The following is a 16,327-nucleotide window of genomic DNA, read 5'->3' on the forward strand; positions in this document are numbered from 1 at the left end:
TATTGATTAATTTGCTGATTTTGTAGGTGTGCAATGAAAAGGGTGAAAAGTTGTCAAGATAAGTGTTCATGAGATGTAGACCTTCATTGCACATATCTTAATATTTTGACCATAACTTTCTCTACCGAACTTAAAGTGAAATGATTCTTAGACCATTGGAAAGTTACAAGAAAACACTACAACTCTCAATTTTACCATGTTCCTTGGGTCAGCCTAAAAGGTGGTCAAAAACCTTGTCATAGTTGAAGCACTACAATAGTCCAACACGGAGGAAGCTAGGCCATGGCGCCCCGACATGAATTCCATGTTTTTTTCACCTTTAAATGGTCAAGGCAGTGGCCTAGGAAGAGGTAGGCCGCGATGCATCAGTTGCTGATTAGAAATCTTTATTGATTCGGATTTCATTTCTTGACGTGAACTCGAACCCTATTTATACAACCTTTCAAAGGACTTTTGGAAGACAAAGAGAACAAGATTTAGAGCTAATATTCAGTGATAAAATCATTGAAGAAAAGTCTCATTGGATTCGAGAAGAAATTGAAGGATTCAAGAAAATTTGGAGATCAACATTTCATCTCTTGAAGTTTTTTTATTCTTTTTGTTTTTCTTTATTTTTCTTGGTTTGTTTTCAATGTTTAAACTTTATTCAATGATTATTTGTGACATTATGGGAAACTAATTTAATTATCTAAGATTATGTTTGAACTCAATAAGTAGTTTGAATTATTTATCTATCTTTAGCTTATATTTGATGGTTTTAAGTTTTTATTGTATTCTATTTTTAATACTTCTAATTGCCTAGCTACCAATTAGATTGAATTGGAAACCTAAGTTAAACCTTGACTAAAAAGATTTAAGGTAGATCTTGAATATCATAGCATATGATCGAATGCACTTAGTTGATTAAGTAGTTTGATTTGTATATAGAGTAGAGATACACCTATAAGCCATACATAGCCAAGATTAGAGTATGAACTTAATGACTTTTTTTTTTCAATTTAATTTGTATAGGCATATAGTAAGTTAATTGGGAGAAATATTTTTATGAGAAACTCGACAAAGACTTATAAATAATTTAGGACTCTAAGTTAGCAACTTAATATATTGAAGTAAGTTAAAAAAGAGATACAATATTCAGATGTCGTATTGAGGGATATCATAATTTTAGGTTTGGCGGTTGATTGAGTTTTTTTTTTTAAAAAAAATTGCTTATTAATTTTAAATTGGTTTTAGTGTTTATTTGTTAGATTTAATTTTGCTTTTTAATAATTTAAATTTGTTGTTTGAATAAGATTAGGTTATGCTAATTTTAGTAATTAACAAAAGGAATTAATTCAATTCTCTGTGAAATCGACACTTTACTTTTCACTGTATTGCTTGTTTAATGATACATGCACTTACATGGATAATTTGACAATAAGTTTTTATTGCCGTTGTGGGGGAATTTGATTTTTAATTCTTTCATGTCAATATTAATACCAAGCGTTCTTAATCTTACTTCAAACTTTTCTTTGTTTTTAGGTACTTTTGGTCACACAATGGCTTATCAACAAGAAGAAACCAAGTCCTGAAGGGAATATGTTGTCCCACTTGTACAAGGTCTTCACTCTAATATCCAAAGACTTACTATTCAAGCTAACAACTTTAAAATTAAGTTAGCAATCATTCAGATGATTCAAACTTCTGTTCAGTTTGGGAGACTATTGAATGATGATCCTCATGCCCAATTGGTTTTTGAAGAATTTTAGAATATGATGCGAAAACAACTACCTAGGGTTTTACCACCTCAACGAGCAATTGATCATAACATAAAATTACTCTTCAAGTAGTTTTAATTTATTTTACCGATGAAATTACTGATGAAAATTTTTGTCAAAAATTTTGTCAGCAATTGAACGAAATTATCGACTAAACATTCCGTCAATAATGTGGTCGGTAAAATATGTCGAGGAAAACATTACAAATAGAATATTTCGTCAATAAATTTCGTGCCATACATCTACATTGCGCGCCTTTGTTTTACCAACTAAATACCGATGGAATTCATTCCGTCCATATGTTCCGTTTGTATTCTATCTATAATTATCGTTGTTTGTTTTTGTTGGTGTTCGGTCAATAATTACTAACAGAACTTAAAATTTCATCGGTAAAACTTGTTTTTTTTTTGTAGTGAAATATGAAAATAGTACAATTTGGTTTCAACTCTATTTTGAAAATTTTGATTAATTTGAAAATTTTTTATTTTCATATATGAAACCAAATATTTTTGGTAATTGATCTAAATTGATTTTTATAAATTTCAAATCGAATTGATTTCTTAATTTTTAAAATTTAAAAATATTTATACTTTTAAATATGAATTTTAATTTATTTACTTAAATGTATTGATAAAATATTTTTATTTTATTTTATAAATAATAAAAAAATATAAAAATTAATTAAAATTATAATTGAATTATATTCCAATAGCAAGTAAACCGAATATCGGTCTTTCTTCTAACGTGGACAGAAAAGTAAACCGGGTATGAGAAACAAAATTTTCATTCGAACCGAACCGCACGGGTTTTGGTTCAGTTTTTTCTCGAGATGGGAAGCCAAGCCCCACGCAAAGTTGATTTCTTCCAGATGCTGTAGGCACTGAGCCTGTCTGTCGATAAACAGAGAAGAAAGGACTCATATGATGCAATCTCCATCCACCAAATCCAAATGGGCGTATCCATCCCTCAAAATACCCGTTACACATTGACCACCGTTTTGTTCATTGTGTTGTTCGTCCTTAGCCTATTTCTTTTCAGCAGACGTACGCTTGAACCCTCCCTTTCTATCGACCAACAGTCCTTTCCGCTCATCAAATCCGAACTTCGCTCCTCCGACCCAGACCCACTGAACTCATCAACCCACCAGTCCGTTCCTCCTAGTATTTCTCAAGCTGACGAGCTTGGCCCTTCCTCAAATGCCACAAGCATCGATGATCAGCCCTCTGCCCATGACGAGCAGAACCCACCTGCAGATAACGAAGCTGTTGTTGACAATGGTGAAGAGAAGAGGGAAATGTGTGATCTTTACACCGGAACTTGGGTGAAAGACGAAGAGTACCCTGTTTATAAACCGGGTTCTTGCCCTTATGTTGATGAGGCTTTTGATTGCCAAAGCAACGGAAGGCAAGATTCTGATTACTTGAGATGGCGTTGGAAGCCTGATGGCTGTGATCTTCCGAGGTATGCGCTTTCTTCATATTGATCAGGTTATATATATATATTCGTATTCATATTCTAGACTAGATGCCTTCAATGAAATGGTTAACTGATTCTCGTGGGCCTCAACTCTGCTAAGTGGTTGCCAAGTTATGCCTTTAATTAAGTACTAGTATTAATTTTCTAATGTAATGTTAAATATCTTCTAGTATTAGAATGCTCTTGCTAAATGGCTCAATTTACCTGCACTTGCTGATCAGCAAGTTTACCTGCACTTGGATTTACCTGCACTTCGTATTCAATTTACCTGCACTTGCTAAATTGTAATTGAAAATTTATCCTATTAAAACATGGGATGAAGTTTTAGGATATTTAATAATCTACTCTTCATCTTTTCATAAATTTATGCTGAACCCAAATTATGCAGAAACATTTCTCAAAGACCATATATTCAGAGGCCTCTCTATTACTCCTAATTTATGTGGCACAACTTGACTGTAAGCATAATTGCCTTTTAAAGTTGTAGTTATTGTAAATGCTTGAGTAACCCTAATATTAATTTAACTGCACCTGTAACTGGTTTTATTTTTCACATAAGGGGATTTTTTTTTACTCTATATATATATTTCAGAATGAAAAGGAAATGGCACTGGCACTCCTGTTCTCATGGGCTAAAGTAGCTCTTGCAGATGGGCTTTCTTGAAGCATGAGCCGAAGAGGAGCTTCATAGTAATTTGACTGCTTGTTTGTCAATCCTACAGTCATTTGTGTATGTAAATGATTTGTTGTTACTTTAGGTATTAGTCTCATCATAGGTGAATCCCTGCCTGTTTAATGAGATGCCCTAGTTGATGAGCTAATTTATTTGATCAAAAAATGGGTTGACTAGGGGTCATATATATTCCTCTTTAGGAAAGCATATGCTGATCTGGTACATGTATGAGAGGCTATAGGGATGAAACCATCTTATATTTTATGGATTCTATGTAAAAATTGAAACAAAGTATGTTTAAACTGCCTTTTGGTACTTCAATATGCAATATCCAAATGTTCCTTTTCAGTTATAACTTTCCTTTTGCTTGGTAACAACTTAATTTATGAAATAAAAAGCAGAGGTGAACAATGTCTGGTAGAGGGTGAATACTTAGACACTAGCTTAATCAAGAAATTATGTGCATACTCTTGGCTGACTGAATACTGAGAGTACCAGCTCAAAGCTTTCTTGCAGACGAGGAGAAATTCTCATACCAAAGGGATCTAAATTTTCATATTATAGTATTATATGAAGTTGTTGTTTAATGTTCACCTAGTTTATATGTCGTTGTCATTGAAATTGATTCTTGAGGCTTAACTTTAGCTAGGCTAGTTGGTTATGCTTTCTAAGTATGCTGGCATACGTTGGGTAGCATGATGAGTTAAGGTTATCTTGTTTTATTTTATTGTTATTTCAAGAAAATTGCTTATGCAGTGATGGTTGGTGAGTTGAAGCACTAACTCAAGCAGGAGTATACCTTTTAATTTGTGGGGCAACAGATTGGTTTATAGCAGTCGTTACTAGATACTTGTTTCTAGACATTCTGCTGCTTATCAGTAAGTAGTTTTCTGCTGGTGATCAAGGGCCTAATCAACCTTTAGAAGGCTAACGGAGCAGAGTCTTTGAGTTTATAATAGAAGAAACTGGTTCTTACCTGGTTGGGGATATAATTTAAAAGCTGCCTGTTTCTTCCTTGTTATTTGTGTATTTTGTTAAGTACATCCTTGGTGTTCTTGGACCAGTCAAAATTTTTTTACTACATCGTTAAGGATACTTAAGGTTGAAATACTCTCTTTTGTACTCCTTCAGTGGTAATAATACTTCAAGGATGTGTAGCTCTAGCTATCAGCAGTGCTAGATGAGGACATCAGGTACACCTAGAGTTCCTTACTTATCAATATATTACATGGGATTCTTCACTTTACCATAATGTACCCATTTCTGACTGGACACTTTAAATTCATTTAGGCATGATGCTTGGATCCTCAAAATTAATGTAAAAAAATTCCAAAAACACGGAGAACCCATGTCGGACACATACTCACATTTGACCCCCCATCCCGAATCCATGTAACATATCAAGTGGAATCTCCTTGGAACTCCTTTAAAAAATTTAATTTTTAATTTGATGCAGTTTTTGGAGAAAGTAATTTTAACAAGCTATATTAATCTTAGAGTATGGAGAAAAAGCCATACTCCTAGCAGCATGCCCCCAGCCATGCGTTGAAAATTGTCCCAGAACTGCAGATGCTGTTTAGTTGTTGGGTTTTAAGCTGTCTAGAGTTGTAAGTTTGTACTGGGTAAAAGCAGAAAAGTCTAGGTTATTTTGGGCTCTAGAGATTAAGAAAGTTGCAGGAAAACAGAAGGGCAAATCACGTAAGGAAAAGCCAGATGTTAAAATATTTTTTCTTTTTTAGTTGTCCCTTTGGTTTGATATTTTGTATTGGTTTCAACTGGGCAAGAGATGCTTAATGCATGGGAATGCAGATTTTTGGTTTGTAAATACAGATGAGAATTCTAGTATTTAGAAGCTCTATATTATATACTAATAACTAGTATTAGGAGGTATCGAAAAATAACTAGAATTATGAGTCAGGGACCCAGGGCTGGAATTTTTGCTCCATCATGTATTGAATTTTAGCATTTAAGAGCAGGTTGGTCTTTTCTCATTCCGTGCATTTATTAACTTCTGTACTTTTAACCTCAAACGTCCTGTCCTTAAGTTCAGAGCATACTTTTACCGTGTTCAAGAACCTAAGAATATGGTTAATTCATCTTTGAAGCGAGAAATACTGCATATGGATGATAACCATTACGCTTTCCAGTGTCTGCTTTGACAAGGCAGCCCTTTTCACTTAACTTTTTTGCTAATTGGAAGCAGAATTTGAGATTCATCACAACAATACAAGCACACAAACACACATATGTTGTCCTTGCAAATAGTTTGGCTGTAATGTCTTTTACATTTAACAGTCCTCTTTCAGCATTTACTTACCATTGCAGGTTTAATGCTACTGACCTCTTGGAGAGACTAAGAGGTAAAAGGCTGATGCTGGTTGGGGACTCCATGAACCGCAATCAGTTCGAGTCAATGTTATGCCTCCTCCATGAAGGCCTTACCAATAAGAGCAAAATGTACGAGATCCACGGCCACAAAATAACAAAAGGAAGAGGGTACTTTGTGTTTAAATTTGAGGTAATAAGATGCTTGTTTTATATTGCTTCATTTGTTAAGCTGAATGCCAGAGATATTTAATACATTCTTTTAAGGGCAACATTTTCCTTTAGGATTACTCAAAATCTTGTGTCATAATCTTCTTGCCTCTTTGATTAGGTTTCTTGATATTTTGGTAATTAAAGTACATCTTCAAGCATCATTTTCAACCAACCTTTTGACGTCATTAGGCATTTCATGTCTGATTTGACTCAAGAGTAGCTGCATTATCCAATACTGCTATCTGATATTTTATGGAGTGCAGTAATAGACTTATACACTCAATCTTATGTCTCGTTTAAAAGTGTGGCTTAAAGTTTTCTGCATAAAATCTTAAGATATTGTAACAAAATTTAATAGGAACTCCATATTTTAAAAGGTCTTTTTTCTACAAAATAACACCAAACAGAATATTCAGACACACCTTCCACCTTTGACATCTCTATTTTTTTTTCTCTGATTTTATTTTTTATGTTTTTGGAAAAAAGATTCACACAGGCAACAGTTAGTTATTTCAAAGTGGTCTCAACTCTGAAATTTTGGGCAGGACTATGACTGTACAGTGGAATTTGTAAGGTCACATTTTCTTGTAAAAGAAGGAGTCCGCATTAATGGACAAGGGAACTCAAATCCAACTCTATCAATAGATAGAATTGACAAGTCATCTGGTCGATGGAAGCGGGCTGATATTCTCATTTTCAATACTGGTCACTGGTGGGTTCATGGAAAGACCGCGCGAGGGTAGGTGACCAATCTTATGAGCATTATACTTATAATTGTTTTATTTTTATGCTACATTGATGTGCTATTCTGATCATTGATTGTCAGAGTCACTGGTTCTCTCCTTTCATTTACAATTATAAATTTGTTCAGTGGAGTGATTTACAGGCATGCATGCATTGCAACCATGATGAAGTGCTAGTTCAGTTTAGTGTTATAGACTTTTGATGTTATATCTTATTTCCTCAAAACAATATAGCAATTTAAAGGAGAATGACGAATATGATTAGTTGATACAGGAAAAATTACTTTAAAGATGGCGATTATGTTTATCCAAAATTTGATGCTGTTGAAGCTTATCGAAGAGCTTTGAAGACCTGGGCAAAATGGATCGATGAAAATGTTAAACCAGCAAAACAGTTGGTCTTCTATCGTGGATACTCTTCTGCTCATTTCAGGTACAGAGGAAATCTAGTTTATTGTCATTAATCAGCTTCAATCTCATTCCATTGCCAAAGACTGCCCCTCCCTATTAAGAAAATTTGCTTTTCACAAAAGAGGTTGAATACCTGTTCTTTTTTTGCTCAAATTTATTTGTCTGTTATTCCCCTCCATAAGAATTTGGAAACCTAGATAAGCTGTAGGCCAGCTAAGAGTTCCATTTTCATTATGGAAGATAAAATATATTTCCCTAAATAAATTGGATCTAGTAGGGATTGGACTTCGGTTTTATTTTATACATGCATTTTATGTTTATAAATTAGAATGAGAATTTCAAAAGTATGCCTATAGTTAATTTGGGTGGTTCCAAAATGATACAATAGGTTTGGTTCCATCATAATATGCTTTTTCTTGCCATTTTTTTCAGTTAGTGCAGCTTCAAAATTTTCATAAACACTAGATTTCCCATGTTAAGGGTTCTATTCTTCAATTTTTGTATCAACTATAAGTTCTTGAAGGGACATGTCCTTACCTATATGTTTTAGAGAATTTTTATATTCATTTCAAGAGGATGGTAAATTTTCAATTAGTGTTGCACCCTGACAGGACCCACAGATTTTAACTCCTTCACTAACTTCAACTACAATCTTTTTGATATTCATAAATTTGAGTTCTGATTTTTCTTCTACCATTTAATAAGATCGAAGATTAGCAGCAGCATATGTTTTAGTTCCAACATCTTCAAACACATTTTTAAATTAATGAGTCCCAAATCTTTTTAACAGTGTCACTTTTACAGTCTACATCATATAATTTATGACTCATGGAATTCAATATATAATTTTTGCACTGGTAATTAGCATTACCCCAAACTTTATTACTTTCAGATCTAGCAAGCTCATCATTTTCTTCACATAACCTAGGTTCATTCAAGACAAAATAATTGATTTAAAGCAAACAAAAAATTTTGATGCCGACATTTAAAGTTATTGACATCAAATATTTCAATGTTAATAGCTCATATATAAAACTCACATTGTAAATTTCCATAATCAGTTTTAAGATTGTTAGAGTTTTTGGTGCTCATTAAATAATTAAGCTAACTAAAAAAAATTAAACTATATTTATATTTGTAAACTTATCTCTAAGACTGAGGCAGGGTACCATTGCCCTTTCCAGATTATATCTGGGTGGTGCAAGCATAACTACAGTGGTGTTCGGTTTTCAGGATTCAACAGCCAATAATCTCCATAACCTTGCACATCCGCTCTAGAGATTGAACAAATAGTCCCAGATCACACCAGCTCAATATTAGCTGGACTATTTATATAGTGTAGAATGTAGATTATAAAAGAGATTTAAGGGAAGGGAATTATTTGTTTAATTGGACAAGTGGGTAGCTAAAGATAAATCGACTAAGCTTATTTATTTGTTGGCGACAACACATGAAGTTTTCTTTCTTGTTTCGGGGCCTATTTTATTAGTTGGAAGTTGCTAATATTGATGACATTTGGTTGTTATGTGTCATAAGATAGCTATATGCTTGTCATCTCTTGACAAATTGACCTTGGTGGCATGTAATGTTGTGAACAGGTGGCACTTGGCTAAAAGTGTCCCAATAATTTGAGTTCATATAAATAAAGAAATTAAGGGTTGATATATGATGAGCCATGTGTCAAGGTGTCCCATGAATACTTTTCATCAAATTCCATTTGTCAAGAAGTGATAAAGCATTTAGGCACTTAATGACAGATGGTAGTCAAATGGCAGCAAGTGCCATCCCACCTTGCTAGGACAGGACTCTTTTCTTGATAGGCGTCAACTAGATACACATTATTGCTTAGTAAGCGTAAACCCATTACCTAAATATGGATTTGCTAGTTTAGCTAATTATACGTGCTAGCTTCTTTCACGCCTCGTTTAATAGATTTATCTTCATCTATACTGCCCAAAATTCGGTCTTATACAATAATAATCTTCTCACGTACTACATCAAATAAAATAGTTAGCCTACTATGAGCTGGTGAGATCGAGGACAATTTGTTTAATTTCTAGAGTCCACGTGCAAAGATTATTGTCTGTTGAATCTTAGAAACTAGATTTCACTGAAATCCTGCTTGCACTTGAAATATTATCCAGAGAGGGGGGGAATTGGTTTTGAGGACAGCGATCGTATTAGCCTTTAGCCTTAAGGTGTGTGTGTGTGTGTGTATGTTACAATTAGCTTAATTAATTAGCACTATTTGCTCCAACAATATTAGACTACCTAGTAAGGATGACTCAAGGGAATCCAAATCTCTTGCCCTTTTTTGTGCCCCAACTCTCACAAATTGCCATAGGTCTATTTTTCTATTATTGAATTACTACATGTTTGGGTTTAATTTTTTAGCCCCTCTTGCTCTCGTACTTTTTTCCAATCTTTCTCTCTTCACAGCTCATTTTTGTTCAGTTTTCCCTCTTTCTATCTTTCTTTCCCGCTATGACAGATGCGGTTTACTCATCATTTAAACTAGCTGCAAATTTAACAATCATGCCAATAAGTATGGAGAGTACTACCAATAGCATTGGTCTGATCCCTTTCTTCTCCAAATAAAAGAAAACCTTTAACAATCAAAAACCCAGTAAGTATGCCAGTAAGCTGCAAATTTAACAAAAGAAGTTGATTGGTCTGATGCAGCTAAGTATGCAGAACACTACAAGTAGCATTTGAATTTTACAGATTGGTGGATTTCAAATTGTTTGTAAAGACAAATTTTGATTTTTCAAATTTCTATTTTGTCTTACCAAAATGACAAAATCTATTTTGTCGATTAACAATCAAATCCAAGTCAATCAGTATAATCTGAACTGAACTCTTCTTTTGCTCAGGATTCTCTGTTAATGGGTGGTATGTATCTAGGATAAAAAAACCATCAGAAGAAGTCAATGTAATTGGTGTAAAAGGCAAGCTGCAACTGGATGAAACGAGGGAAAAAATTTGAGAGAGAAAGAGGGAAAACATTTAAAACCAAACATGTATTAACTCAATAATAGAAAAATAGATACGTGGTAATTTTTGAGAGTTGGGACAAAAAATGGGGTAGGGGATTTGGATTCGGGAATGAGGGTAGGGGATTTGAATTCGACTCAAGGTCCTCTTAGAAAGGGGTGGATTATTGATCCTAGGGGATATGATGATGGGTTAGATGCTTCTATTATATATCCTGATGTAACCCTAAAAAGTTGCATCTTAAAAAATTTTTATTTAGTATTTACTTGTATGGGGAGGGGTAATTTTGACCATTGACAACAACATTCTATCTTACCCTTAATCTTGCATAATAAACAGAAAAGATGTTATGGTCTAATCTAATCCACTTTCTTATCTTATTTCCATCTTTCTCATTTGTTTTTTACTAAACCAATTCTTAAAATATTATATAGAGCATATTTCTTTTAAGGAGAATATACACAAATTGTGTTACACCCTTCTATTTTAAACCACACAAGGGTTGATACATATTAATTACTACAATGCATCTCATGAGATTTCTAGAGTTTTAATTGAAGTTTGTGTGGTGATAATGTGCCAATTCAAGTGAGATCATCTCTTAATATTCTATACATCATTCTCTATCTTTCACTTTCATTTTCTTCTCACACGATATATTCAACATATGCTATTTGGATTGCATTCAATGTGCAAATTTCTATTTTGTTGGATCACATATTATTAGTGATCACATGCTTGGTGTGGTTATGGAGTTTTTGTTGTGAACTATTGACTGTGAAGGAAATATCAAAGAATTTTTTGTCATTTCTTATAATTGACAAAGATTACAATTGCTCTGAGATAAAGAGATCTTGATTTCTCACTTTTGAAAAGTAAGATATGCCTACTCTGTTGTGATTTAAACCCTAATGACCATATACCATTTTGTTGCTGTATGAATTGCTGATTGTGATGGAAATGACAGAATTTTGTTTGTTTTTTCTACATTTTGTAGAATCACAGTGCTAGCAAACATTACAATTATTATTCTTTTTTTAAATAAAAAACATTACAATTCTTATAAGGGAAAGAAAACATAATTTACACTTTTGAAAAGTAATATGTACCACCTCTGTTTTGATTTACACTTTTGAAACCATAAAGTTCCAATGAAGACAATCAAGGTGATGTACTTGGAGACTAGACTAATAAAACTAATTGAGGGAATGGAACAGCCATTCCCTCCGTATTCTTAATCCTTCTTTAACACGTTATATGGTTGGAAGGAATGGTCGTTCTTTGGAATGGTCATCCAAGGAGATGAGGGAATAGCCAATTCTAGGAATAAAGTAAAAACACCAATACCATAATATATAAAGTATATTTTATTCATTTTTAACAATTTCTTTCTCTCTCTACCCAACTACCTCTCTCCTCCTCTCACTAAAATTAAAATGAATTTAAAATTTAAAAATAAAAATAAAAATGAATTTAAAATAAAATGGTTTAAATTGTAATTATATATTATAAAAAGTCAATGTTTTAAACTTAAAAATTAAATTAAAATTTTAATTATAAAATTTTTATATTTTAATATTTTAAAAATAAAGAATAAAATAACAAAATTAATGTTTTAACTATAAATATTTTAATTTAAAAATGAAATATTATAATAAATAGTATTTTTGTCATTTATCAATTATTCTTTTGTTATTCCTAAAACTATTCCTACCTACCAAATATTAGAATAATTAATAATAGCAATTCCTTTCCTATTCTATTCTCATGAACCAAATTATATAATAATTATTCATTTCTTATTTTATTCCTGCGGAATAGTTATTCCATTCCTACTCTATTTCTTCTTGCAAACCAAACACCCTAAATGCAATAATCCTAAAATGAACCTAAGGAGGGAACATAAGCATGATTTGGGAATCTATTCCATATGTTCACAGGCATAGCAAAGAAGAAATTCACAATCCAAGATCAAAGATTAAATTGTCGTTGAACTCTCCCCAAAACCCCAATTACAACCAATCACTTACCAAGGTGCCTTTTTTTCTCACTTCCTTGGTGAAGGCTTCACATTCTAACCCTGAAGGAACCTTTTTGTATTTAATTTTGTGAAAACGTAAAATATGTTTTTTTATATCTAATTTGAAGCCTAAAGAATTAGATAGTCTAACATTGGCAATTTAACTAATCTTCAACTTAGCTCTAACTCTTTAAGCCAACTATTTTAGGCAATTTCTTCAATGTGTACTAACCCACCACTAGATCACCACACCAAGCTCCAAGAGAAACCATCAAGCTTGAGCCTTAATCCCAATCTTCTCTTGTAAAGCAACCATAGCTTATCACACCTTATTCTCATTTTGCTCCTCAACAAAAACAATGTATTTGTAAACTATGCTGATAGACAGCACTTGTCTCTACCATCAAGTGATAAAGAATACAGGGTTCCCTTACCATTACACGTTAACACAAGCTTCACCTTGTTGCAAAGTCCATGGCCTCGCTATGTAAACAACTCTTTGACTGCTCTCTTGATCATCTTGCATTCTAAATGACAACCTTGTTACATAGAAGGGTCATACACCATGACCCTCTAAAACCACATGCTTAGTTTAGAATGTGCAACGTGGTCTATCTTTCAGCTTCCCTTGCTTGAATTATTGAACAACTCTGATGTCCCAACCACCGGAAGTTCCAAAAACTGTTGCACTTGAAGGAGATTAATCAACACTGTAAGACCATATAGTATCAACTCTAACACATATCAATCCACAAAAATGGCAAGGATTTCCACGTAGGATGTTCGAAAGAAGAGATCATTATTCCATCTTAAAACTACGCGTTGAACTAGTGTTTTCTTGATTGTTGATTTCTCATAGCAAAATCCTCCATGCTCAATTTTTCCCAAGCAAACTATGGACTCAAATGCTACAATTGGCTGGTGCCCAAATGGAATTTAAACATTGCCTCAAACTATGGAATGTAACACTTCCCACTGAGAGCAAAAAACCCTCACCCAGCCTTGAACCTCCATTAGATCCGACCAAGATGGACAAACACATCTGCAACCAACCATGCTTCCCAAGCTAGCAAGACCACTCTTCAATTGGAGTGAAGCCTCCGAACCATTAAAATAAGTACATCATGATTTTGTTCAAACAACAAATCAGTCCCACTTTCAGCTAAAGCACTTAAAAGTAGTTCTCACGATGACTTGTAATTTTCCTAACCACATGACCTTGAAAATGATAGAGACTTCTGGTTTGGATACCCTTCATGTAGACATGAGAACCACCAAACTTATTAAGAACATAACCCAAAACCTTGCTTCTCTAACAAACTCAATGATAGCAAATTTCCCCTCAAATATGGAATGTGGTTGACCATGAATTCTCTCATCATACCATCATACATCTTGAATCAAATTCCCACACCAACAACAGGTAAATTATCCCTTAAAAAAAACTGTTTTGGTTTTGGTTTCAATTTCATAGGTAACAAACTACTCCCTCCTACCACACGTGATTGGGCATTGCCAAATCAAGAAAACATTTTTGTATTAAATTTGGGCCTGAAAAGACGAGAATATGAATGGGCTTGAGATTCAAGCCACGCTCTAATTTGTTACTTTGATGAAATTTATCATAGTTTTTTTTCTGTATAAAAGATTTTTGTGATAGAGTATAATACTTGTTTGGATTTAACCCTCAACCAGGCTGTCCTCTTGTACCCTTATCCTAAAAGAGGGGAAAAGAAATAGAAAAGCGGGGGTAGTGAAGGAGGAGAGGAGAAGTTGTTAAATTGTCTATTTTTCATTTCAGGAGCACATTTTGTCCTGTGCAATACTGTTACTGCAATTATCTACGCGACAGCAGTCCACATCACCATTAGCTTTCACATTGAAGAAATTTAACACTAAAAAACTTTGAATCCCTGAGTCTCAATAATTCTTGAATGAATAAAGCAATATTAACATGCTAAATTATTTAATTAAGTAAATGCATATAAGAAAATAAGATTCATGTGATTCATTATTTTATTTCAAAATGAAAATCCATATACTGGTCACTTGTTTACCATTTGGTCAGAAGGGTTTGTAATCAAAGTATTCCTATCTTTTACACATAAGTTATAATGTAATTTATATAAGGTATGCACGACACAAGTGCACGCAGATTATTGTAGATATAGGTTTATATTGGCTAATTAATTTTAGTTTCTTGAAATAGAGGTGGAGATTGGGACTCAGGTGGATCTTGTAATGGGGAAACTCAACCAATCTTGAGTGGAGCCTTCCTTGAAACCTATCCATTGAAAATGAAGATAGTTGAAGAAGTGATTCAGGAGATGAAGGTTCCTGTGATACTGTTGAATGTAACAAGGTTGACCAATTTTCGCAAGGATGGCCATCCATCTATCTTTGGCAAGAGATTAACAGAAGGGAAAAAGGTTTCTACAAGGCGGCAAGATTGCAGCCACTGGTGTGTCCCTGGGGTTCCTGATACCTGGAACGAGCTGATCTATGCCACTCTGTTTTTCAACAAACAATTTTAAAGAGGTGATAAGTTTCAACATCCAGCTTTGAATTTTACTGGGAAAAAAGGAACAGAATAATTTATTGATGAAAAAACAAAATATTTATGTTTGTCACTGCTTGCACCAGGATAACTTGCAACAGTATGGTACAATTGGTATGTGGCCACATGGAAGGACGAAACCAGGGCTGTGTAGCTGGCAGATGAACCAATGTGCAATAGCTGCTGTCAGAACATCTGAAGATGGCTGTGGTGGATTAGATGGGTAATGTAAGAAATTCAAGTTAGCATTGAGCAAAGAACTTGAAGGAATAGGACATATACCCTGGATATTGGAAGGAGGGAAAGCAGAACGCTAGCACATTGAAGTGAGCTATTCACGTTAGTCTTGCAAGCTTGGTCTCCCGTGGGAGGTGGCTGGCTGAAGAAAACCTGGGCGTGCATTTACTCATGCACATCACACAATTTTCAAAGGACAACCACGAACCAATGAACACTTCTAAATCTTTGGTCAAATATTTATCCAACGCTCGAAGTTTAGCCAATTCCAAGTACCCTTTAGTTATTTTTGAATGAAACTCATCTTACATCATTCATGATTTGCAGAGATGGTAATCAAGTTTTCATGAAAAACCACACGCACTCTCTCTCAAATCTGTACAAAGAGAGATTCTAATGTAACAAATCAACAATTGATTTCTGCCATATCTGATTTGTTGTGCTCAATACTAGGGTTTGTCTGCTGCTTACTTATATAGTAGGCAGTTGTCTAACGGTCAACAGTTTGGAGACTTAACAGGAAACCTGAAATAGTTGGACTTACTTTTAAGACATTATCGGCTTTGCTAAGGCATGGGAAAATTCCCATTTGTTTATTTGTATTCGTTTTCTGATTGTTTCTTTTGACTTGCTTAATTAGTAGTCATGACTTACACCTGGGGGGGGGGGGTGTCACAAATAGAGCTAGTCATATGTAGAGGATCATGGTTCAGGCCTGATTTACATTCGAAGGCCTAAGCCTGAGTCCAAGTTCGACCCAACCTTCCTAGTCCATTTATTTTATATTAAATTTTTAATATTTTTACTATATTTCAATAGTAAAAGTATATTATCTATTAATATAATAATATCTTCGGACCGGATCCGAGTCTAAATTTGAGGCTCAAACCGTGCCCGATTTGGCTTTTGAGCCTAAACGAG

At 33.9% G+C, this 16,327-nt stretch overlaps 1 protein-coding gene across 1 annotated transcript; it reads left to right on the plus strand.

Annotated features, from left to right (window-relative positions):
* LOC18589446 (protein trichome birefringence-like 5) lies at positions 2,576–16,002 on the plus strand. The gene is made up of 6 exons (XM_018128195.1): positions 2,576–3,218; positions 6,232–6,424; positions 6,990–7,183; positions 7,462–7,620; positions 14,822–15,150; positions 15,256–16,002. The coding sequence occupies exons 1-5, from the start codon at positions 2,707–2,709 to the stop codon at positions 15,144–15,146; spliced, it is 1,383 nt and encodes a 460-aa protein (XP_017983684.1). The 5' UTR covers positions 2,576–2,706; the 3' UTR covers positions 15,147–15,150; positions 15,256–16,002.

This window comes from Theobroma cacao, chromosome 9, assembly GCF_000208745.1.
Source record: "Theobroma cacao cultivar B97-61/B2 chromosome 9, Criollo_cocoa_genome_V2, whole genome shotgun sequence".
NCBI lineage: Eukaryota > Viridiplantae > Streptophyta > Magnoliopsida > Malvales > Malvaceae > Theobroma > Theobroma cacao.